At 49.8% G+C, this 24,411-nt stretch overlaps 3 protein-coding genes across 10 annotated transcripts; 1 reads left to right on the top strand and 2 right to left on the bottom strand.

Annotated features, from left to right (window-relative positions):
* The first annotated feature begins 485 nt into the window (after positions 1 to 485).
* Positions 486 to 1,725, top strand: H2AX (H2A.X variant histone). Its single transcript, XM_069553618.1, has one exon. The coding sequence runs from the start codon at positions 486 to 488 to the stop codon at positions 915 to 917; it is 432 nt and encodes a 143-aa protein (XP_069409719.1). The 3' UTR covers positions 918 to 1,725.
* Positions 1,726 to 2,026: 301 nt separating this feature from the next.
* On the bottom strand, positions 2,027 to 9,421 carry HMBS (hydroxymethylbilane synthase). Of its 6 annotated transcripts, none has more exons than XM_069553611.1 (14): positions 9,150 to 9,421; positions 6,726 to 6,779; positions 6,303 to 6,375; positions 5,883 to 5,932; positions 5,738 to 5,793; positions 5,278 to 5,355; positions 4,990 to 5,067; positions 4,800 to 4,875; positions 3,568 to 3,681; positions 3,286 to 3,324; positions 3,043 to 3,162; positions 2,762 to 2,815; positions 2,542 to 2,628; positions 2,027 to 2,455 (listed from the first exon to the last, which is right to left on the bottom strand). In XM_069553611.1, exons 1-14 carry the CDS (start codon positions 9,180 to 9,182, stop codon positions 2,282 to 2,284), a joined length of 1,086 nt encoding a protein of 361 aa, XP_069409712.1. In that variant the 5' UTR covers positions 9,183 to 9,421; the 3' UTR covers positions 2,027 to 2,281. The 6 variants fall into 6 exon arrangements, with proteins under 6 accessions (XP_069409712.1, XP_069409714.1, XP_069409713.1 ...); XM_069553613.1 differs by lacking the exon at positions 9,150 to 9,421 and adding an exon at positions 6,944 to 7,120; XM_069553612.1 differs by lacking the exon at positions 9,150 to 9,421 and adding an exon at positions 6,956 to 7,116.
* A 3,060-nt stretch (positions 9,422 to 12,481) lies between these two features.
* On the bottom strand, positions 12,482 to 24,397 carry VPS11 (VPS11 core subunit of CORVET and HOPS complexes). Of its 3 annotated transcripts, none has more exons than XM_069553604.1 (16): positions 24,162 to 24,397; positions 22,987 to 23,135; positions 22,754 to 22,889; positions 22,268 to 22,431; positions 21,427 to 21,674; positions 20,480 to 20,681; positions 19,930 to 20,081; positions 17,286 to 17,472; positions 16,483 to 16,629; positions 16,003 to 16,191; positions 15,736 to 15,897; positions 15,184 to 15,323; positions 14,889 to 15,091; positions 14,590 to 14,761; positions 13,126 to 13,348; positions 12,482 to 13,002 (listed from the first exon to the last, which is right to left on the bottom strand). In XM_069553604.1, exons 1-16 carry the CDS (start codon positions 24,346 to 24,348, stop codon positions 12,838 to 12,840), a joined length of 2,826 nt encoding a protein of 941 aa, XP_069409705.1. In that variant the 5' UTR covers positions 24,349 to 24,397; the 3' UTR covers positions 12,482 to 12,837. The 3 variants fall into 3 exon arrangements, with proteins under 3 accessions (XP_069409705.1, XP_069409706.1, XP_069409707.1); XM_069553605.1 differs by having other exon boundaries at positions 22,987 to 23,250; positions 24,081 to 24,380; XM_069553606.1 differs by having other exon boundaries at positions 22,987 to 23,158; positions 24,081 to 24,375.
* Between the last annotated feature and the right edge of the window lie 14 nt (positions 24,398 to 24,411).

The raw sequence follows: 24,411 nt of genomic DNA, 5'->3' as shown, positions 1-24,411 counted from the left end.
AGACCTAGGACGGGAGGCAGAGGTAGTTGTGGTGTTGACTCTTTTCCTTTAAAAATCTTAGGCCTGCCTTGCGCAGACTTCCCAGACGCTCTTGAGGTGGCTTCCGATTCTACCCTTCTTGTCTTCCGGTTCTGGTCTCGGGCTATAGCGTTTAAATCTGGCGCGCTTCACTTGGATTGGCTACAGCCGAGACTGGCTGGCTGTCGGGTAGTCTCTGCGCCGCCTCCCGTGTTCCCCGGGCAAAGGGTTTTCAAATTCGGCCAATCGGCGGACGCGTTCCCTCAACTGGGGCGCGTCACCGAAGAGTTAACCTCAGCCAACCAGAGGCGGGTATTCGAGAAAAGAGCCAATCAGAAAGGCGCGGGGGTGTGCCCTGAGGGGCTTATAAGGGCAGCCCGTGGTCGCGCGCGGAAGCGTTAGACTGCGGCGGGTGGCTGTTCCTGTGTTTTGTTAGCCGTCCTCACCGCTCCTCTACCTCATACAGCATGTCTGGCCGCGGCAAGACCGGCGGCAAGGCCCGCGCCAAGGCCAAGTCGCGCTCTTCGCGAGCAGGCCTCCAGTTTCCCGTGGGCCGCGTGCACCGGCTGCTGCGGAAGGGCCACTACGCCGAGAGGGTGGGTGCCGGCGCGCCGGTCTACCTGGCGGCGGTACTCGAGTACCTCACCGCCGAGATCCTGGAGCTGGCGGGCAACGCGGCTCGCGACAACAAGAAGACGCGGATAATCCCCCGCCACCTGCAGCTGGCCATCCGCAACGACGAGGAGCTCAACAAGCTGCTGGGCGGCGTGACGATCGCCCAGGGAGGCGTCCTGCCCAACATCCAGGCCGTGCTGCTGCCTAAGAAGACCAGCGCCACCGTGGGGCCGAAGGCGCCAGCGGGCGGCAAGAAGGCCACCCAGGCCTCTCAGGAGTACTGAGGGCGCCCGTGCCGCCACCGCCCAGCCCTCCCCTCTACACCACAAAGGCCCTTTTAAGGGCCACCACAGCACTCACAGAAAGAGCTGGGCCACTTCGGGCTCCCGGCCTGGCGGCCGCGCTCTCGCCCCTTCCCGGCCCGCCCCTCCCCCCCGCGGCTGGCTCCCGCCGAAGCCCGGCGGAGGGCGTGCGTTCGAACGCCGCTCGGCCCCGGGAGCGAGCTCGTGACTCGGCCGGCTTGGCCCCAGAATGCCGATGGGCTGCGGGGAGGCCGCGGCACCTTCCGGAAAGCCGGGCCGGGGAGTGCGGGGAGGAAGGTGAGTCGGTGCGGACGGTCGCCGCCGAGGCCGTGCGCTCTGCTTCAGCTCGGTGCTTAGTACAGGACTCGATTGTCGCCGCCGGCGGAGTCAATCGGTTGCTTCATTTCGTCCCGGGACCCCTTTTGTTGCCGGATCTCGGGCCTCGCACGTCCGCGTTCCCTCCATCTTCATTCGCAGGCCTGTGCGCGTACTGGAAGAAACCCTTCGCGGCGTGACCGTCTCCAATACTAGCGGGTCCTGGCGGCGTGGGGTCTGCGGGAGCCCTGCCTCCGGGCCCGCCCCTCCTCCCCACTCCCTTCCCGTCGGGTCCATTCCGCCTGCCAAGCACCTAGATACCAGCACAAGTCCGTTAATCCCCGTCTGGACTGAGCCGCCTTTGGCTTCGGAACTGGAATTTTGCAGCTAACCCATCCAAAACTAGTACTTTAGGTATTGGGGGGAGTTTCAGATGGACTAATTTTATTAAAGGGTTGTTTTTTCCTAAAGAAAATTGAGTTGTGTTCATTTTGCAAAAGGGTTGTAGAGTCGACTCTGTAGATACCTAAAGGTAGTGGGGGAGGGGAACCGATATAAGGCTTTACTGTTAACTGGAGCGACAAATTGTAGATTATTAAGATGATGGCTTTCTTGGCGTTCCCTGGGAGACACTCGATTCTGTCAAAAAATGGGAACTACTGACAGAAGGCGTTTTTCAGGAGAACTTTGAAAGGGTCCTAGCCTCAGAGATCAGGCATAAATAAAGAGTTTTGAGTTTGTCCTTCCTTTTCTGCAGCTCCACCAAAAACAAAAACCACCTTTAAATTTGGTTTATTAGTAGAACTGGTTACATTCAAAGGCTGTGGCTTCTTATTAAGATTTTTTTTTTCTCTAGAGAGGAGGCCCCCTCCTTGCCTCCTGGGGAGGCAAGGCCCCTCGGTGAGACAAGTCTCTGGAAGTCTCTGCCCCTGCAGTTCAATCCTGTGGGGGTAGCCACTCCTCAGGTAGCAGAGGGCTGGGATGTAGGCACTGGACACCAGCAAGGCAGGCACCTGTGCCCCACAGACCAATTAGTGGGCTTCATTGAGCTGCCGTGCAACATCCAAGATATTCTTGGCTCCTTTGTTCAGCAACAACGTGGCCAGGCTGATGCCCAGGTTCTCAGCAGCCAGCTGGGGTTGTCGTGGAATGTTCCGGGCAGTGATGCCCACCAGCTGTGGATCATCTTCAGGGCCATCTTCATGCTGGGCAAAGGAAGAAGGGTTGGATTTAGTGAGAAGGAGAGGGGAGGTAACAAAGATGTGTTTCCTCCCCCCTGCAGCCTTGGCACCTGGACAGGGACATGGATGGTGGTTTGCATGGTGTCTTGCATGGTCTCTGCGCCATTCAGACTCCAGACTCCTCCAGTCAGGTACAGCTGGGAAAGAAAATGGCTGCCTCAGTAAACTGTAAGAGAACTGCTTAGAAACCTGTGCTCTTCGTGCTGGTGGATACACAGGGGAAACGCCAGAGTTCCTTCCCTGCCCTCCCATCCATCTCCCCCTGCTTACTTGCCCATCCTTAATAGCTGTATGCACTGCCACTGGCACACTGCAGCCTCCTTCCTGCAACAAGTTCTCCCTGTTAGCTTAAGACCCTTATCACCACCCTGTAACCAGAGCCCACAGAGACAGACAGACCCCTGCCAAGGATATAACGGAAAATGAGGCAGGGGCCCAGACCTGGGTCCTGGCCATTCTTAAAAGAATGAGTTAGGGCTAAATACACAGCAGGAGAAATCTCCCCATTACCCTTCCTAATATCCACCCCTCCACAGGAGCACAGGTCCTACCAGGTGCCTCAGGAAGGATCGTTCAGCAATGCAGCGAAGTAGAGTCTCGGGATCGTGCAACACACCCACCAGATCCAAGATATCCTGGTCTTTGGCTCGAACTTCCACACCCAGAGCTCCCTGATGGGAAAATAGCCTAAGATACCAGTACCAATCTTTCCCCAGCCAATGGAGCTAAGGGACAGTACTTGGTTGAAAACAAAAGGAGGAGACACAATACATGGCTTCCCTGATCAAGCATACCTGACCCACAGCATACATGCACTCCTCAGGGTGCAGGATCTGTGGGGGCAGAAGAGGCAGTCAGAAGGGTGGAGGTAGGGGTGCCTAGAAGCACACAGCACTGAGTTGGGGTTTCCCTACCTACAGAATGCCTGGATAAGCAAAAGTGGGAGTCCAACCTCTGATCCCTAACCTTGCTAACCTGGGTCTCATTTCCAGCTTGCACTGGTTAGAGATGGGTATTCAGAAAGAATATAGGCAGGAAGGAGATGAAGCTAACTAGAGAGGGGAGAGGGAACCTACCTGCCCCACCCGGTTCTGCCAGCCCATGCGCTGCAGGCCAGCTGCGGCCAGGATGATGGCACTGAACTCCTGCAGCTCATCCAGCTTACGCAGCCGTGTGTTGAGGTTTCCCCGCTGTGGAGAGACACTAAGGACCACAAGCTTTGGGCAGGCTGGAGCCTGATGCTGTTTCCTCTGCCTGAGTCTTTCTAGCTGCTAACTTCTCACCTTTTGAGTTCTCAGCTTGGTGACAACTGCTAACACTTACTCATACTTGCTATATGCCACACACTGTCCTGAAGTGCTTTATATACATCAATTCATTGAATTTTCACTACATCCCTAGGGTGAAAAGAGTAGGCAGTAGTATTACATCTCCATTTTACAGATGAGGAAATGATACAGAGAGGTTTTTAAGTTATTATATTTAACCTTACCCAAGGTTACAACACCTCTAAGAAGCCTTCCTTGACCCTCAAGTCTGTGTTTAGATGTTCCAGCTAGAAGCCTCCAGAGAATTCTCTACTTTCCACATTGAAGGACTTAGCAAATATTACTTTGAAAATCAGCTTTACAAACAGAACTGTAAAAATCAAAACAATATGATGGAATATAAAATAAAAATGGATTTATGGTTACCAAAAGGGAAAGTAGTAGGGTAGGGATAAATCAGGAGTTTGAGATAAGCTGATACAAACTACTACATACAAAACAGATAAACAGTAAGATCCCACGGTATAGCACAGGGAACTATGTCCAATATCTTGTAATAAACCACAATGGAAAATAATATGAAAAGGAATATGTATATATATATATGTATAACTGAATCACCAAATTACCAGAAATTAACACGACATTGTAAATCAACTATACTTCAGTTAAAAAGTTTAATTAAAATGGAAGCAACTGCCAATCCCACTGCCTCCATGTAATCATTATTCAGCATCACTCTGTATTGTCAATTCCTGGTTGTCTGTCTCCAGAACTAAAATGTAAACTATGTTAAGAGGGACAATGCTGATCTTGCTCACCATATCCCCAGTGCCAGGCACTTGCTTGGGGCTAAGAAACCATGAAAGAATTATGAATGGATGGATGGATAGATGGGTGGGTGGATGAATGGAACCACATGCAGTCCACTGCATTCACAGTGCACTTCCTCTGGAAGTTCTTCCCCTCACAACTCCCAGGGCCCTCTGGACTTTGTCTTCCTCCTTGGCTGCTGCCTCCTCCCTTCTCTGAAAGGATACAATATTCCTGAACTCCAGGTGTGGGAACTTTCTCTGCAGCTGGGCTGCTCTCCGCAGGGAGCTAGTTCCTACCACACTGTGCAGAGAGATGGTTTAAAATGAGATTTAACTCTAAGCAGGAACTGTTCTGAAATCTCCTCCTTCCACCCCTCCATCTGCTGTACATATCCCAAGATGCCTGTCCACTTACCTCTTCTCTGGCAAGGTTTCTAGAGTCTTCCCAACAAATTTTGGGTGAAAGACAACAGCATCATAGGGGCTCTCCCGCCTGGAGATGGACAGGTGATAGAATGAGGGAGAGATCTCAGTTCAGGTCGTTTCCAGTCTTTCTCAATAGTGTCAACTAACTAGCCTTTTCTGAGTTTTCTGCCATGCACGACATTCCTCAGGTTAGCGGAGACAGCCTAGAGACAGAAGGCCAAGTCCCAAAGGGAAAAGTCAAGGTTAATGTGATTTCCCTGACTGGCAGAGCTCTTACTTGCAGACAGCTCCAATGGTGAAGCCAGGAGGAAGCACCGTGGGCAGGTCCTTCAGCGAGTGAACAACCAGGTCCACTCTAGGGAGATGGGAGAGAAGCGAGAAGAAGGGGTCTGAGCAGCAGGCCCCAGCCCTTCTCCACTCACTCCTGCCTGTATGTCACTGGTGGAGCCTAGAGCAGTCCAGGAAGCGGGCATTTCTGAGAACTTGGGTCCCTGAGACTTGCTCCCCCTCTTCTCTTCCCTCTCATCCCCCTCCCCCAGCCAGTCCAGCACCCTAGGCAGCCAGATGGCTCAGATCCAGGACTCTCTCCTTTTCTGAGGCCTGAAAAACTCACATATGAGCCCCTCTCTAGCCTATCCAAGCGTTTAAGCCTAACAGTCTAGCTGACACCCAGATGTGATGTGCACTGGGTTCCTAGTGAGAGCTTGGGAGGGCTTCATGCTCCCGATTTCACTTACTCATTCCTCTCCAAGGCATGCTCAAGCTCCTTGGTAAACAGGCTCTTCTCTCCAATCTGCCAGGCAAGAAAGAACTTCAAGGTGAATCTTTGAGGGAAAGGAAAGAGGACCAGGGAGGAAAGGGTTGGATGAAAAATGGTGTTACCTTAGAGAGCGCAGTATCAAGAATCTTGTCCCCCGTGGTGGACATAGCAACTGAAGAGAAAGTCAACCAATTAGATGCTCATCGAACAGCATTTATTGAGCCCCTCCTAAGCCCAGCACTTGTGCTAAGATTGGCAGTGGATACTAAGGCAGAAAAGCGCCCTATCCTATCCCCTGAGAAAGTACAATCTAAAAGGAAGACCAGACGCAATCATAAAAAGACCCAAAGCAGAAGATGTTAAAATGCTAGGCTAGCCCAGGTAAGCTCAAAGCTGGAGGTGTTCGGAGGAGGAGTGGGCCCTCCAAACTGGGGACAGCCAACAACTCTCAGAGGCAATGGGACCAGGCTCTGGTCAAAGAAAGCCCCCTCCAGGGGGGTAAAAGCTTCCAAACAGCTTCCATTCCTGTCCAGAAAACTCACTTATTTCAAACTGCAGGCCTGGGTATAAAGCTTTCAGCGTTGCCACCACACTGTCCGTCTGTATGCGAGCCAGCTGGGGGGGAGAAATTTAGGTTAGCCCTGTAGTCTGGCCACTGCCCTAGGCTCAAATCCTCACAGGGTCATGGAGATCCTGAAGGGATTGGAATTCAGAGAGGGCATTGAATGGCTACCTAGGAAGGGGAGGGGTCTGGACTGGGAGTCCTCTGTATCCCAATAACTTCCCCAGCCTAGGGACTATCTCTTTACAGAATGCCATCTGTCATTCTGCATGGGATTTAATGCTCAGTCACCCCATTTCCTCCATCCCCAGGCTGCTGGGAACCCTCTGGGCCCCCCAACTTATAATACCATGAACACAGAACTCTTCTGACAAACCTCCTCCACCCTGGTACCTGCACTAACCTGGCTCTTGCGGGTACCCACTCGAATCACTCTCATCTTTGGGGTGTCTTCTTCCTGCAAAAAAAGTCCCCAGGTTACAGTCCCCGCTGCTGTTCGAGGTCCTCAAAACCTTGTCCAAGAACCAGACTCACTGGCTTGGCATAAAGGAACCTCAGCCCCTTCCCTGTGGCCACGTGAGCCTCAGAGTAGGGAAAGACTCTCCAAGACAGTCCTTTTACCTTCCCTAATACCTTCTGCCTCCTCACGGATCCAGAGAAGCAGAGACCAGAGAGAAGCGATAGTAGGACCCGCTGTTGCTGTAATGACAAGGACACTAAGCCCTGAAGCTCATCTAAGCAAAGGCACCAGGAATGCTGCACTCAACCAGGTGGACAGAGAGATAAGGCCCATCAGCCTGGCCCCAGAGAGGGCGGGCCTGCAGCAGGCAGGGGCAGGGCAGCTGGGGCCACACAGGGGAACTTGCGCTGAGTCACTGAGGACAAGTTCAGCATCCCCAACAGAGCAGCACTCAAGGAAGCTTCAGTGCTACCTAGACCTACCCCATAGCTGCCACACTATGGATCCCGTAATCTGGTTGGCATGCACATGTAAAGGACTGGGGCCAATAGATCTGACATATAGTCCTGCTCAGCTTCTTGGCAGGGTGACCTTAAATTCACCATCTTGTTTTTCATCTATAAAGTTACTTGTTCATCTATAAAATGAAGTTTGCAGTCAATTATCTTCTGCTTTTGATATTCTATAAGACTGAGGGGATAAGCTGTCTAATGTCCCTTCACCTAGAATGTGGCCTCTGATTTCACCAAGGAAATATTAGGATGTCATAGACCAAGCCAAGAACTCAATGGGACATACCTCTTCCTCTTGTCAGTGTATCTTGGACAAACGTATTCGGTGCCAACCAGGGAGAACAGAGTTCTCCAGTCTGAGGTCCTATTTCTTTCCAGATCAGACCTTAGCCCCTACAGACACTATCAACTTTCCCTATTCTGGAATCTTCATCCGATGGAGTTCTTCTGCAGCCAGGTATCTGGGGCCTCTGTCACTAGAGGAGGTAACAACTAGTTGCTCTCAGACTCTAGTCTGCTCCACAGCTATCACTTCTCCAATAAATAAACCCTAGGGTACCCTGAGCAAATTAGACTGAGCTCAAAATGCCAAAAATGGCCACTAAAACTCTGGGCCACAAGGAGCCCACAGAAACATCCCATAAACTGCTATGTTCAAACAATCCCTTAATTTTATTGATTCTGCACAGCATATTCAAGTCAAACTCTTCCAGTAAAAAGATCCTTATCAAGTACATATATACTAGAGCTATTGCTATTAATCTTCATAACAACTTAGCAGGTAGAGAGGAACCATGTTACAAAAGCAAAGGCTGGCTGTGAAGAGCAAAGCAACTTGACCAGGGCCACAGGTTAAATCACATGGGTGCATGCATGTGTAGGCTCAGTCGTGTCTGACTCTTTGTGACCTCATGGATTGTAGCCCACCAGGTTCCTCTGTCCATGAAATTTTCCCAGCAAGAATGCTGAAGCAGGTTGCCATTTCCTACTCCAGGCGATCTTCCCGACCCAGGGACTGAACCTGTGTTTCCTGTGTCTCCTGCATTGGCAGGCAGATTCTTTACCACTGAGAGCTGGAATCACATCGTTACTCCTAGTCCAGCGCTCAGGTATGTCAACAATGGCAAAGAATCCCACTCCTTACCAGCAGGTAGTTCAGGAAGAGATAAACTGCTGCCTCCCTCCTTTCTTATCTCAGGCTGACTTTGGCCTCACCAGCTCTGCACTTTGCATCTGCACAAGCCCAAAGCTAGGACCCCAGGCTAAGAATAGGAAGGCTCGAGGGCGCTCCCCACCCACAAAGGTAGTAACTCAACGGTGCCTCAGCTGGGGAATTTTGAGTGTAGGTTGGGGCTAGGTGGCCGTTAAAAGAAAAAAAGGGGAGAAGGTGCACTTCCAAAACGTTTGTGTGTAGTTCAGAGACTTAGAGGTATGCTCTCCTCTCTCGATCCTAATTGCCTCAGGCCGGTCTCGAGTGAAGGGATCCCATGGAATAGCACCCTGTCTCGTGTACATGAATTTTTCTGGGTTGGGTCACTAAATCTAGAGCCGTGGACTCCAGGCCTTATGATGCCAGATCCCCGCAGCAACGAGGTTCCCGTTCCAGACAAATCTTCTGCTCTTAAGTCTGTCCCCACTGTTCACAGATTCCCCCAGGGCAACACGGATTTTAAGGGCAACCCAGCTACTGGCCCTTTAAAAACTATTCGGGCCAAAGCGGGGGTGGGGGGGTGGGGGGGGTGGAGACAGATCATCGTCCCGACCAATAGGCGACGGAGAGTGGCAACTTGGGGCCAATCGTTGCACCGCTAGTGCGGAAGACTGAGGTTGAGAGGGTCACCGGCTCTGGACTCACCGCCGTTGCGGCCGCGTTGCCATTACCAGACATGGCTGTGTTCGGCAGGTAGGCCGGGGGCTGCCGCCAATGTCCTCCGGTGTCGGGGAAGCCGAAGGCCCCTGCCGGCCGGACACTGGGCTCGCGCAGGTCTCCAGCTTCTCCAGCAGCCACACACTCCCGGCTCCGCTAAGGGACTGCGTCACTTCCGGCGCCGCCAGACAGGGCGGGACTTCCCCTGGGCGGGAATTAGAACGATTGCGACAGCGAAGACCTTACCCTGGGTTACCATCGCTACTGATATGGCAACCTTGCTTATTTAACTTAAATGCAGAGTACATCTTGCGAAATCCCGGACTGGATGAAGCACAAGCTGGAGTCAAGATGGCCAGGAGAATGATCAATAACCTCAGATATGCAGATAACACCACCCTTGTGGCAGAAAGCAAAGAACTAAAGAGCCTCTTGATGGAAGTGAAAGAGGAGAGTGAAAAAGCTGGATTAAAATTCAATATTCAGAAAACTAAGATCATGACATCCGGTCCCATCACTTCATGGCAAACAGATGGGGAAACAATGGAAACAGTGACAGACTTTATTTTCTTGGGCTCCAAATCACTGCAGATGATGGCTGCAGCCATGAAATTAAAAGATGCTTGCTCCTTGGAAGGAAAGGTATGACAGACCTAGACAGCATATTAAAAAGCAGAGACACTACTTTACTGACAAAGGTCTGTCTAGTCAAAGCTATGGTTTTCCCAGTAGTCATGTAAAGATGTGAGAGTGGAACTATAAAGAAAGCTGAGCTCCAAAGAACTGATACTTTTGAACTGTGGTGTAGGAGAAGACTCTTGGGAGTCCCTGGACTGCAAGGAGATCCAACCAGTCCATCCTAAAGGAACTCAGTCCTGAATATTCATTGCTAGGACTGATGCTGAAGCTGAGGCTCCAATACCTTGGCCACCTAATGCAAAGAACTGAGTCATTGGAAAAGATCCTGATGCTCGGGAAGATTGAAGGAAGGAGAACGGGACGACAGAGAATGAGATGGTTGGATGACATCACCAACTAGATGGACATGAGTTTGAGTAAGCTCTGGGATTTGGTGATGGACAGGGAAACCTGGTGTGCTGCACTCAATGGGGTCGCAAAGAGTCAGACATGACTGAGCGACTGAACTGACTGAGCGCCTCTACTCCCCAAAGCTGGCTCTGGTCTTCATTGTTTGAGACCCAGGCCCAACTGTTCATTTTATTTTTACCTAGCCAGGAGTACTGATGTCCTGTGGCTAAAATACGCTCCCCAGATTTGGCCACAAAATAAGCTGTTGTCCCTACTGCCCCCCAAAAGTAAGTCAATAAGCCAGAAGTGGGAGTCCCCGAGAGGAAAAGGATATTAAGCCCTACTATGCAGGGTTGTGGACTTCCCAGGTGGCGCAGTGGTAAAGAACCCACCTGCCAATACAGGAGACACAGGAGATTTGGGTTGGATCCCTGGGTCCAGAAGATCCCCTGGAGAAGGAAATGGCAACCTACTACAGTAGTCTTGCCTGGAGAATCCCATGGACAGAGGAGGCTGGTAGGTAGGCTACAGTCCAGGGCGTCTCAAAGAGTCCAACATGACTGAGCACCCATAACGCCTATGTAGGGTTGGAAGTAAGGCTAATTGAGCAATTTACCATGCCCCCAGGCTGGATTCAAAGTCTACAAATGAAAAGGCCTGCTCTGGAAAGTTAATCATCCAGAATTCTACAACTTTATCTCCTTAGTTGTGTCACAAGCAATTAGTGCAGCTTATGCAGTGCTTCTGCTACAACCCTGAAGTAGGCAACATTTTAATTTCTATTTATTTTTAAAATGTTTTATTTTTGGCAGGGCTGGGTCTTCATTGCTGTGTGGGGTTTTCTCTAGTTGCACTGAGCCAGGGCATTTCTATTTTTAAAATGAGTCAAAACTGGCTCAGAGATCAAAGGTCATGCCTAAAGACAAATAACTGTGAAAAGGGAGTGCCACGACATTAGTGTTAGCCAAGAAAGGACTAGTTAGTAATGCTTTACCCATTAACAGCGCTAATAACCATGTATTAACCACTTCCACAAATCTGGACACCTGTCATCCATACCAGCCCCTGAGGGCTTAAAGTGTCCAAACTTGACTTACCTGTGTGTGTTTCAAAAGCACCTAGTATTTGACAGAGATGTTTTGCAGCTGAACTTTAAGAGAGATGGGGTCATCAACAGCCCCAAACCAGCCCCAAAGCAGATGAGACCTGGTGGTGTCTCAAAGCTACCTTTTCTTCATCACCATGCCAAGATCCCTGCCCAAGGGGGCTATCTGTACACTAGGCACAATTCCTGCTGTGTGCAAAGAAGCATGGAAGACTGTCATGCCCAGGCTGCCCCCCAAAATCTCTGCCCCTTTTCTAGTCTGACCTGTCAACTCCTATCTTTTGAATTCCCTTACTCCCCTCCTTGCAGGGAGGTGTCTTTAGAGCATGTGCTCTCTCTTCTCCATTCCTTCATCAGTGAATAAAGTTTCTGCTCCGCTACACCAAACTTGATTTCTACTGGCATTTGCAACTTCAAGCAAAGGATCCATTGAGGAGTTACCAACTTGCTGGGGACCAATAACACAATAACAACCATACCAGAAAGATGTTTTAATTCCTTACGCATAGACGAAGACCTGAGGTTCAGAGAATGTTCAGAATTGCCCTAAGTGAAACTAGGATTCAAGCTCTGGACAGCTGATCCAAAGTCTGTATTCTCAGCTGCTACCAATGTAGTGCACTCCACCTCTTCTAAATACTGCCTAAACCACAATGTCCAAGTTACTTCTTTTAAGCAAACAGACCCATAGGAGCAATTTCCCAATGGGAAGTGTAATCCAGATGACACACAGACACCTATAACACCACGAACTTCAGCTGACAACTTTCAAGAGAGAGAAAACTGTTTCATAAAGGCCCTTTTTATCCTGCTTATCATCTGGTACTGAATACAGCAAGACACAAACCCACCCATTAAGAAGCTTCAGTCCAATGCCCCTCACCAGAATCTGCCTCCTGCCTGAATACCTAGTCCACACTAGAGCCACAGAGACCAGCCACACTACAGAGCAGCCTTAGTCCAGGCTGCTCTTGGGTCTCAGGCCTTAGCTTTTGCAGACGTTCTTCAGTAAACTGAACTGTGCTAAATGCCAGAGGCCCGACTCCTTACTGGCGTGAAGTCTCGTTAACATCATCTTTAAGGAACTCTATAGGAAGGGAAAGGACGCTCTAGGAGTGCAGAGGGAAAGAAGTACAGTTTGCAGTTAAGAATCACCAGGAAGTCTCCACAATAAATCCTTCAACCATGCAATCATTATATGCTTTTATTTATAGACTCTGGGAGCCAGGACCCAAGCACAGCCTGGTGCTCTTGGATACAGAATAAAGCAGCTATTGTCCAGACTCTGAGGTTACTGAGGTACCCTCCCCCACTGGTCTGGAATGATCTACACTGCTCAGAAAGGCAACAGGAGGAACGGTGGATTGGCCAGCCAAAGGAGGAGGCAGGAAGAGAAAGTCCCCTTAAGTCCTGAGGGCAATGGCATCAGATGAGAGGGGGTTCCTGGGCAGGTCTCCCCAACTCCTATGCAACAGCTCTGTCTCTGTCCCCCTGTGTCCCTGCTGCTGGGCCTCTACCATCATACCCCTTCCCACTAGCCGCTTAAGTGCCCCTCCTGGCGTGCATGAGCAAGTCCCGCTGCAGCCCGGCCTCCATGCTTGCAGTCAGTCGGGCTGTGGGTGGGTCGGTCAGCAGAGTCAATTTGTTGAAAACACCTCTGCCAAAGTAGTCAGCAATCACAGAGAAGCTGTCGTTGGAGCACTTGAGCTGAGGAAAGAGAAAAGGTCTGAGTCAGAACGCAGAGGCGGAGGAAAAAAAAAACAGTAGCCCTCCAGCACTCCCCGCCTCCCAGTAGGTGGGGCAGTTATGTGGCCACGCCTCCCTCCCTACCTGGTGCTGAAACTGATCGTGGAGATCTCGCTTCTGTTCCTGGGCCCGGATCATATCCATGACCTTGCGGTTTTCAGGGAGGCAGGTGGGGCAGTCAGCGTCACTTTCCGAGTAACTCTCAAAGCAGTGTTGGTGGAAGGAGTGGCCGCAGAGAAAGTGGACTGAGGGCAGCTCCAAGGCACTGTTACAGATGCTGCACTTGGTCTTCTGGAAAATCTTTGGACTAAAGGCAAGGGAGACCAGAAGAGTGGCAAAGAATGAGGGCAGGGCTAGGAGCCATGTGGAAAGAGAAGACAGCTCAACGAAACAAGGAGACGTCCCCATTAAGGAACGACAAGGGACTCCCTTGAAGGTCCAGTGGTTAAGAATCTCCTTGCTAACGCAGGGGACACAGGTTCAATCCATAGTCTGGGGCAACTAACCCTGTGCCCTCCAATTACTGAGCCCATGCTCTAGGGCCCACAAGGCGCCAACTACAGAAGCCCACACACCCTAAAGTCCATTCTCATCAATAAGAGATGCCACCACAATGAGAAGCTCAAGCCCTACAACTAGAGTAGCCCCTGCTCACCACAACTAGATAAAGTCAGTGTGCAGCAACAAAGACCCAGAGCAGCCATGAATGAATGAATGAATAGGAACTACGAGCCCTGCTCTTCCTACCACCTAAAGGAGGTCACAGGAGGACCCCATGCTGGGCTTTCAGGGAGTCTCAGCACGCCCCCAGCATGTCCATCCAATCCACTGGGGGGATTGCTCTCTCTCTTGCAATTTCCACTATTGCCACTAAATTATCTTTCAGGTCTTAATTGCATATGACCCTTTCCCTTTCAACAAGACCTTTCCTGGCCACTTGATCAATTATAACACACCTAACCCCTCACCCTATTCCTCTTCCTCAATTTTCTCCTTAGAACTTAGCACCATCGAACACACTACAATAGTTTGCTTATTTAACACATTTACTGTCTGTCTCTACCTCCACAACATAAGCTCTGTGAAGGCAGGGCTTTTTCTATGTGTTAAGAATGAGGCTTGGGACAAAACGGACTCAGTAAATATTGATGGAATGAAGAAACTGGACACGACTTAGTGACTAAATAACGATAACAAATATTTTATAAAGCTAATGACAAAGTTAAGGGTTAATGTCTACTATAAATACTTGTAAACTGTCCACTTTTTTGTCAACGTTTTTTACTTCCAAGGGCTTCCCACCACAACTTATATGTGTGTTTAGGAAAGGTAAAATACAGGCACATCTAGAGAGAAAAGTACCTGCTACAAGATAACAAAACCCAATAAATCATGTTCTAGGTAATAAATCATTCTTTGGAATTCCCCCATTAAAACAGATCTTTAAGAATGAAATGTTGAAACTGATTCCATATAATCCTCTGTATGTAAAAAATGACACCCTGTGAAGAACAAGCTTATCCCTCTACACTCCTGGATGCCAAGTACCTTGCCTTCAGCTCCTGGATCTCCTGGCGGATGCGGGTAGTCTCCTCTCGGTAGCGCCGCACCCGGAGCTCGTCCTGGGCAATCTGCTGGCTCTGTTTCTGCAGTTTTTGGACCAGGTAGTCCCGGATGACAGACAGAGTGGCCGTGGAGTTATGGGCCAGGGTCTGCACCACTGAGATGAGAGGAAGCAAAACCATGAAGCATGCAGCTTTCTGGACAAAGCTGAAGGACCCCTACCCCAGAGCCCGACCGCCAGCAGCCTGCACCCACCTAGCCACCCAGCCCACCCCTCGGAATACCTAGAAGGGGCGGCATGAGGTTCTTGCTCTCGATGTGCTTGAGCACAGCTGCCACGTACTCCTTGCAGTCCTCCTCCTTGCGGGCAAAGTAGCTGAGCGCCTGCTCCCACAGGGAGGGCTCCTGCTCCCCGTGGCGCTCGCACACGGCGACCACCTGCCGGTACTGCTCGTGCTGCATGTGGTAGTGCATGATCTGCTGGAACCTGCGCCGGGCGGTGTGGGCGTCAGCGGCCGACCCTCACTCAGGCGAGTGCCTCAGCTCTGCCCCCTCCCCTGAGGACCCCCTGACTCTTACAGTTTGCCCTGCTCATAGAGGTAAAGGACTCCATCCTGGAAGTCGTGCATCTGGCAGAGGACCAGGGCCTTGTCAAAGACATCACAGAAGCGGCCACTCTTCAGTAGGGAGATGGCCTCTGCGTGAAGCTTCTCTTTGACCTAGAAGAGGAGGGTGGAGCTGCCGGACATTAGGGGAAAAGTGACCCCTCAGCAAGTCAACTACTCTTCCCCTCACTCCAATTTCCTCAATTTCTTCCCAGTATTTATTTATTTAGGCTGCGCTGGCTCTTAGTTATGGCATATGGGATCTAGTTCCCCGACTAGGGTTTGAACGCAGGCCCCCACATTGGGAGTGAAGAGTCTTAGCCTGCCTAAAACTCCGGATTTAGACCAGCAGTGAAAGTGACTCAGTGGTGTCTGACTCCTTGCAAGAAAGTCTTCAATTTCCTTTTCATGGGGAACCATTTAGCCCCTCAGGGCTTATTGATCTAAAGCGAGCAAGTGGCAACCAGAGAAGAAATGGAAGTGCTGTCTTTTTCTCAACACCTCTGGTGGCTCTGCCAGGCCTCACCTGCGGATCCTCCTCGTGGGCCCAGTTCTGGAGTCGCAGCTCAAGCAGCGTGTCGTAGATGCCCTGCGGGGAGTCAGGCTGCACCTCGCTCATGTGCTCTAGGAACGCTTTCAGCTCTCGAGGGTTGTTGGCAAAGATGGGGATGAACTCCTCCGAGTTGGCCTAGGATGGCAAGGGATGAGAGAGGAGGCCAACTGAGTGGGCCTGCTAACCATGCCCCTGAGATGACCCCCGTATGTTCAAAAGCCATCCTCCCTGAGGCCTCACCCTGCAGCCTGGAGCCTCCCTATCACCTCGGCCTTCAAGGCTAGGCCGATAGTCGGTACAGAGTCCCTTCAGCAGCTGGGTCGTCTGCTCTGGTATATGGTGCATGAGGATCTTGCCATAGCGTTTCATGTTGCTCTCAGCCTGCTCAAAAGGCAGCTTGCCGATATACCGGAGGGCTTCCTGATAATTCTGTGGGGACAAAAAGGGCAGCAGAATTGCAGGCTCCTGCCTCACCCATCAAGACTATTTTCTTTTTTGAGCTCCCTGTGCAGATTCTCCAGTTGTGGCGCATGTGGGTTCAGTGGCCCCATAGCATGTGGGATCTTAGTTCCCTGACCAAGGACTGAACCCATGTTCACTGCACTGGAAGGCAGACTCTTAACCACTGGACCCCCAGGGAAATCCCAGGAGGTACTTTCAGCATCCCAGGGATATCCCAGAAAAAGAACACAGCCTGCCCGAGTCAGGAGGCTCACCTACCTTGATGTCCTCTAGCTGGATCTTCAAGTACCACTCATGATGAGCATGGTTCTCAGCCAAATAGAGGGCATGAGAATAGTAGCCAGCCTGCCGGAGGACCTTGATGGCTGTCTCCACATCAAAGTGGACTTCACTCTCACTCTTTGTCTGTCAGGAAGACATCAGACAAAATCATTCACAGGTTGCGGCTGGGCAAGGGAAAGGAAATATGCATCTCATTCTAAGACCAGATTCTTAAGGTAATAGTAAAGTGGATTTTTTTTTTTTTTTGCCACACCGAGCAGCATGTGGAAACTTAGCTGCCCCACACAAGGGAGTAAACCCCGTGCTGCCTGCAGTGGAAGCAAAGTCTTAACCACTGGACTGCCAGGGAGGTCCCAAAGATGATTCTTTTAAAAGATAAGTTATCCTGCCTCTCCGTGTTTCTCTGCCTCTACTGTTAGAGGGATGCCTCTGGGGACACTGGGCTTCCTGGGGCTTAGATACCACGAGAAGTTCTGGCATCAAGAAACAAGAGCAGGGGAATTCCCTGGAGGTCCGGTGGTTAGGACTCTACGCCTTCACTGCTGGGTCCCAGGTTCGATCCCTGGTCGGGGAATGAAGATCCCACAAGCCACACAGCACAGCAAAAAAAAAAAAAAAGAGGGGAGACAGGAGAGAACTCACAGAAAAGGCTATTTCTCTTCCTTGCCTACAGACCAGAGGACCAGAGGATTCTGGTCCCTAAATACAGGCAGCTCTTCCCTCTCCCTGCAGTCCTGGTGAAGCCCCTCAAAGAACCCTCTGCCAGCACCACCCTGCACCTTGATGAACTCCTCCAGCTTCGAGCTGTCCTTGAGCTTGGTGTAGCAGTTGAGCAGCAGGGTGGTGTGGTCGGCATTGGCCAAGGACTGCCGGTGCAGGGTCTGCAGGTAGGCTGTCAGGTTATGGATGCGCTGGGCATCGAGGAACTTGCGGATCACGTACGATGGCTCCAACTTTCCAATGGTTCTAGGGAGACACGGGTGTCAAACAGCATCAGGGTCATCATACTTCTCAAACTTTCATGTGCGTAGGAATCGCTTGCAGGTTTCAAAATGCAAATTCTGTTTCAGCAGGTCTGGGGTGAGGCATGAGATCCTGCAATTCTCACAAGATCCCAGGTGGTATCGATGCTACTAGACTGTGGGCCGTAGGAGCATCGAGGCTCCAGAATACTGGTTTTTAGACTTGACTGAAAACAAGAATTCTAGAGACGTTGGCAAAGAAGCTAGACAGGGTTTTAGAATTCTTCACTAAGTCAGAAACTAATTAGTACCAAGGAAAGAAACTGTGGAAATAAGAAATAAATACCCTTTTCCCTTTAAAGAATTTGATCAAAATGGGTATTAACAAAGGCCAAGCTAACATTTCGGAGAAGCCGATGGCACCCCACTCTAGCACTCTTGCCGGGAAAATCCCATGGACAGAGGAGCCTGGTAGGCTGCGGTCCATGGGGTCGCGAAGAGTCAGACACGACTGAGCGACTTCCCTCTCACTCTTCACTTTCATGCATTGGAGAAGGAAATGGCAACCCACTCCAATGTTCTTGCCTGGAGAATCCCAGGGATGAGGGAGCCTGGTGGGCTGCCGTCTATGGAGTCACACAGAGTCGGACACAACTGAAGTGACTTAGCAGTAGCAGCAGCAAGCTAACATTTAAAATAACAGGTACTTTTCAGCTCAACTTCCTTGAGAGCTTTCCTGGTAACTCAGACAGTAAAGAATCTGCCCGCAATGCAGGAGATCTGCTTTCAATCCCTGGGTTGGGAAGACCTCCTGGAGAAGGCTACCCACTCCAGTATTCTTGCTTGAAGAATTCCTTGGACAGAGGAGCTTGGTGGGCTACAGTCCATGGGGTCGCAAAGAATCAAACACAACTAGTGACTAGCACTTTCACTTATCATCACCTCAACTGCACACTGATCAGGTAGCATCTGACCCTAAATATTCCCTTTCTAATAAGGTATACTGCCGGGAGCCAGTGTGAGGAATCCCGCCCGTGACAAGGTCATGAGGAAGGAAGCTGACATACGCAAGGCGTGCTCAGACTTCAGGGACCCCTCTGGAAATTCCTAAGCATGTACCCCAACAAAAATCTGCCGGCTTTTGTGCTCTGCTTTTCCACTCTTCTGACATTTTCTGGAAAAAGTCAATTCAGGGCTTTAGTCTTCTGCATTTGAAAGAGTGTTTCAATCCAAAAAACCCTCTGATGGCTTTCTAGCCTGCCTGCAGGACTCCTACAGCTGCGCGTGTGATTGTTTGAGGCCTCCTGACCGCAGGAGGCACAGGAAGCTTAAAACATCCTAGGAATGTAGGAGCTTCCGAGGAGTCAAAATCTTTAGAATAGGACTGATTAAAGGTTTCATTTGTTGAGTCAACATTTGCTGCCAAATTTTCACATCCTTTAGTTGTAGATATAGTTAGAAAAACAAGTAGTAGACCTTGTGTTAGCAACATTAGATCTTTGAGTTAAGTACCTTCTTTGTTATATCCCACTGCACCTTTGTTCTATAGAGATGTAACTTTAACCTCAATGCTTTAAGGAGATGTAGATTAAAGAAAAACACTTCAGGGGAAACAAGATTAACATTCATTAAGGAAGAGAGCCAAAAAGTGTTAACAAGCCTCTTGGCCAGAAGATAATGTAAATCACCTGAGACCTTTTGTATACCAAATGATGTATAGAAAGAGCCTGAGCTGCGAACGCTACATAATCTTGTGTTACCCATTGATCTCTGTGTTTTATCAAAAGTATAAAAGGCCTTCTGAACAATAAAGGATGGGGCCAGCTTCTGGGGCCAGGGGCCGGGGGCCAGCTTCTTGGACCAGCTTCTCTAACTAGTCTCCCAGCCTGGTTTCTTGGCACTCTGGCTCCCCCCGTGTCTCTCTCTCTTCTTCTCTCTCTTTCCCTCTCTCTGCTCTTTACTTTAATTTCGGGCTGAATTTCCACCTGGAGCGCGGAGGCTCTCCACGTCTACTTACTTGCCCCGGCTGTTAAGACCCGCGAGAAAGGGAGCTTAAGGCGAGGCACCCTTAGATATTCAAGCGGGCGCCGGTGGCCCAACGTAGATGGTGCAAATTCCTTGTCTGGAATTTTATTGGCCTTCCGCATAAACCAAGCTATTCAGCCCTCTTCTTCCACTTAATCTTCTTACTACACTATAATTTCTTAATCTAATCTTACTTTAATAAATAAACAAGTCTTTCCACGCCGACGCCGTCCACCCTTCGAATTCCCTGGATCCACCGGGGCTGGACCCCGGCAGTATACTGTCTCCTCATTTGAGGCATCGCAATTTATGTAGGAAAAAAGAATAGTTCACGATGGAGTCCACTGCCTGCCCCAGTCCCCAAGTGCAGGTTTCAGTCTAGCTGGCTCTCTGTTCCCACATTCACAGGTATATCCTAAAGCACCTCCAGACTGACCGGATATACTGCTGGACAGCACCATCATGGTTGCCCTTGCTGTAGAGGTGGTCCCCATACTGCATGAAGATCTGAGCCAACCCATCGCTGTCCAGATGCTGGCTCTTGGCCAGGTTAATCGCCATCTCAAATAGGTTCTTCTTAAACAGCATCTGGAAAGGAATAGAGATTAGAAAACTGGAAGAAGTAGGCCTGAGAAGACACCTTCCCAGAATGCATCCACAACACACAAGCTGACGGTTATGAAATTCCAATCAGCCTAGATCTTAGGGTGAAACCCCCAGACACCCCCAAGACTAACATCAGCTCACCTCACCAGGTTCTCTGCAGGCAGGCAGAGTGGACCCTGAGAGTGGGCTCAGGCCCCCAGCCATTGCTTCCCTCTAAGGCCACATCCCAGGCCACTGACCTTGGAATCTTACCCTAAAGAGGCTGAGTAAGGCTGTGACCCAAAGGGAAGGAAACACCCTGGCCAAGGCGACTTGGGGAGTCTGTTCCTAGAGCCGTGTCTGGGTGCCCATAGCCAGCTCTGGGAACCTGGTGGCCTTGCCTCCAGTTTGGTCTGTGTGTCCTTCTCCTGCAGTGCGTGGACCCGCCCATCCCGCGTCAGCACGTACAGGGAGCCCCACTCAGCAAGCACATCCACTACATCTTCAAAGATGGCGCTATAGGCTATGAACTTGTTGCACAGGTCATAGATGTTGAGAATCTGTTTGTCAGAGCTCTGGGAGTCCCGGCTGGTAAACTCTGACCTGTGTGGGAAAGGAAAAAGCACCGGATATTTATCTGTACCACCTTAGTCTCAGCTCCCCTCTATTTCCTTTCCCCTGACAACTCTGGTGCTACCTACTCCTCCCAGAACAAATCACTGCTAGCAGCTCATCCTGCAATACACAGCATGGTGCTAGCAGTTGTGGGAAGAGTATGTATAGACCTGGTCTTACCTTTAAGGATCCTATAATTAATACAGGCAACAGACTGAAAACTTAAGTACATTCCAACATCCAAGATTTAACAAATAATTAATGCCTGGTATATGGAGTCCACTAGGCCTGGTACTGAATGAAAACTAGTATCTGACAAGGATCACCTGCATCACGCTGAAGATTCTGTCCCACTTTCTGATGACTCAGGAAAAAAAAAAACCACCCTGTGTTGCATCTCCCAGCACTTTCCAATCTCTCCACTACTCAATCCCTTGTTCCTCTACCCAATTCATTTCACCCAAGTAACTAAAAACGCAATGCCAAGTCCCAAATTCCCTGGAGCATTCTAGTGCAAAAGGATTGCTCAGCAAATGTCTGCAGCAAAAGCACACTTTTCAGCAAAAAAAAAAAAAAAAACAAAAAAAGTTATAACTGAGTCTAGGTGTAAACACCTGTACAAAAAGTACAAAGTAGGGGGTTGACAGGATGTAGGCATTAGGAGTTTGAAATCAGGTTAATTCTAAGGAACAAGCCCAGCCCACTCCCTTTTGCTTCTCCATAGAATCCTTACTTGGGAGAAACCTTCCGGTCACGGGAGACAATGACAAGATAGCCTCTAAACCAGTGAGCGATGAGTTTATGGCCCTCAAAGGCAAAGCAGGGCCCACGTTCATCAGGCTGGTACAGATAGACACATTCATCCCCTGCCACTATGAACTGCAGGTCCTGAGAAGGGTCGCTGAGGGCTGAGCAGCGCAGGCCACAACCATGGGTGTCCAATTCCACACGAGGATAGTCCTTTCCAGAAACTATGTAGGACTGTGAGAAGTAAGAGAGGGGTTAACAGGCTCCCTCTGAGGAGGTAGCATCTAAATGTTCCCAACAGTATCCCCACCTCCATACTGGTTCTCTTAATTCTTAGCACCCAAGACTACTTGGATGTTTGCCTTCTCCCTTAAATGGGCCATTACCATCAGCCATCTACTAAATATATAAGCAGAACCCACATTTTCTTCCTCTGTATACACTATCACTACTTATTTGGCAAGTAAGAGAATTTTACTGCTTTATCAGAAAACTCTGGCTGAAAAGAAAACAAATCTATTGCTGTGAGTAAGCTGTTATATTAGAAGCACAAGAACCAAAGAAGTAATTTGTCCAGTGTCACTTAACAAGCCTATTTGAAGAAAAACTTATGTCTTCTGCTACAAACCCAAGAGTTCTCTTCCTAGCTCTAAATCTTCCCAGTCTCCTAAGTAAAGAAATAAAATATTAAGTTAGGCAAATGATTCAAGGCTGTAGATTAAAAATATAAGAACCTCTTTTGTCAGTTCCTTACCCTAGCCCACTGAGCAATTAAAAAAACCTTTCCTACTTGCCCCAACAGTCATACCAGGAGGCGCTGGTCATACCTGAACATTCTCAGTTGTCACAACAAACAAGTGAGTGGTCTTTCCCGCTTGGCGAAAGGCCAGTCCAGTAACAGGATAGTTGCCCTTGTGCAAAATCTGGGTCTTGCTATGTCGGTCCCGAGTGATGTCCCCTTTGTTCAATGTAACACTGCCATCTGTGAAACCTGTAGGAGAGCAAGGAACAGTATTTTATTGAGGCTGAAAAGGTACGGAAGCAGAAAAAGACCTTTAGAGGCACTTTTTAGAAGTGACTATCTTTCTCCTCATACCCAACCTCTCCAGTGGTTACCATGAGGATTAGAACTCACGGACTTATTTTCAAAGAACAAAATGAAATGCTTTCCCATCCCAAACTTTAAAATCTCAAAAGTCCTCACTTCAGTACAAAATGGTCTCATGAAAACAGTGAAAATGAGCTGTAGAAGCAACTCTGAAGGAAATCTATAAAGAATCATGGGGTGTTAGCTTTGCCTTCTTTCTTCTTACCAATGGCCATAAAGTTGAGATTTTCATGGACAGTCAAACAAGATACAACAGTCGGTTCTGTCCCCGGGATGGCAGGGAAGATTCGAGTGCAGAGTGGATTGCCACCATCTCTCTTCTCCAGGTTCCAGATCTTTACCTGGGGACAGATCTCAGATGTGTGAATGCTAGTCACCCTCCAACAAATAATCATTCCCAGGCCTCTGGGTCTTTCCTGTTTCCTTTCTAGGACTCACCAGGGGGTTGATGCCCTCTTCATCCTCACCAACAGAGGCCAGAATATTGTGCTGCTTCAGTTGGTACAGGTGTGTCACCCGTAGTTTGTAGGCTTGGAAACCCGTAAGCTGTAGGGAGCGGGGCAAGAACCAGATCTGGCCTTCCATATGTGCAGAGCAGTCAAGGAGCCTCCTTTCCAAGGGGAGATTCTTACATTTAGGCCAGAACGGAAATAACAACTACCCCCAGGGCTTCCCTGGTGGCTCAGATGGCGAAGAATCCACCTGCAATTTGGGAGACCTGTGTTCGATCCCTGGGTTGGGAAGATCCCCTGGAGGAGGGCATGGCAACCCACTCCAGTATTCTTGCCTGGAGAGTCCCCATGGACAGAGGAGCCTGGCCGACTACAGTACATGGGGTCCCAAAGAGTCAGACACAACTGAACACAGCACAGCACCCCAGTGGTTCAGCTAGCAAACAACCCACCGGCCAATGCAGGAGACGCAAGAGACGGGGGTTTAAACCCTGGGTCAGGAAGATGCCCTGGAGAAGGAAATGGCAACCCGCTCCAGTATTCTTGCCTGGGAAATTCCATGGACAGAGAAGCCTGCATGGGCTGCAGTTCATGGAGTTGCAACGAACTGGGCATGACTAAGCACACATGCACAATAAAAACAAAACCTATACAACTGTTTAAATTTTTCAAGGGTTTTTCCACATATCATCTCTGGAAACGCCCCATTTTCAAAACAGTAGAAAGGCCAGAGTTTAGGGGCAGCATTATACAAAACAAAGCAAAAGAAATCGTGGTTTCATTTAACTCTTCCCCCACAATATGGGCTGGGGAGATAATGACACCTTACATATTCATCTTTTAAAATCAACTTGCATCTGTTCTTTTGATCGACCTTAAAAACAAAAACCTTGCCCAACTGTTATTTTACGCCCCTTTTGCAGATAAGGAAATTGAAGTCCAGAGAGGTTAAACGACTTGCCCAGGATTGTTCACTCATTTGGCAACAAGTTAAAGAGAATGGACTTCCTCCTTTCTTCCCTCAGACCACAGAAGGAACACCGAGCGCCCATCTAAAGGAAACTGGCACGTAACACGAACCCTTCTGACGGACAGATTTCATCTCAGCTGGATCTCTTCAGGGATTCGAGGAGGAAAGGGACAGCTCCAGAAGAAGGATATCTCCAAAGACTAGGCTCCCTCGGCCTGAGTCGCAGACTGTGATGCCAGGAGGGAGGCAAAGGAACTTGGAAGTAGCGGGTCCAGAAGCAGGCGCGGCCCCGGGAGCAGCCCCATCATTGCCCTGTGGCTCCTTCACCAGCTCCTTGTCGAAGAAAACGAAGCGCCGCCACTGCAGGTAGGTCGCCATCTTGGCCGCAGGTCCCCGCCTCCGGGGAAGAGGTCACATGACAGGAGCCGGCGTATCACATGA

Source organism: Ovis canadensis, chromosome 15, assembly GCF_042477335.2.
Source record: "Ovis canadensis isolate MfBH-ARS-UI-01 breed Bighorn chromosome 15, ARS-UI_OviCan_v2, whole genome shotgun sequence".
NCBI lineage: Eukaryota > Metazoa > Chordata > Mammalia > Artiodactyla > Bovidae > Ovis > Ovis canadensis.
Note: the sequence above shows the minus strand (reverse complement) of the source record. Positions and strands in the feature narration are given on the sequence as shown.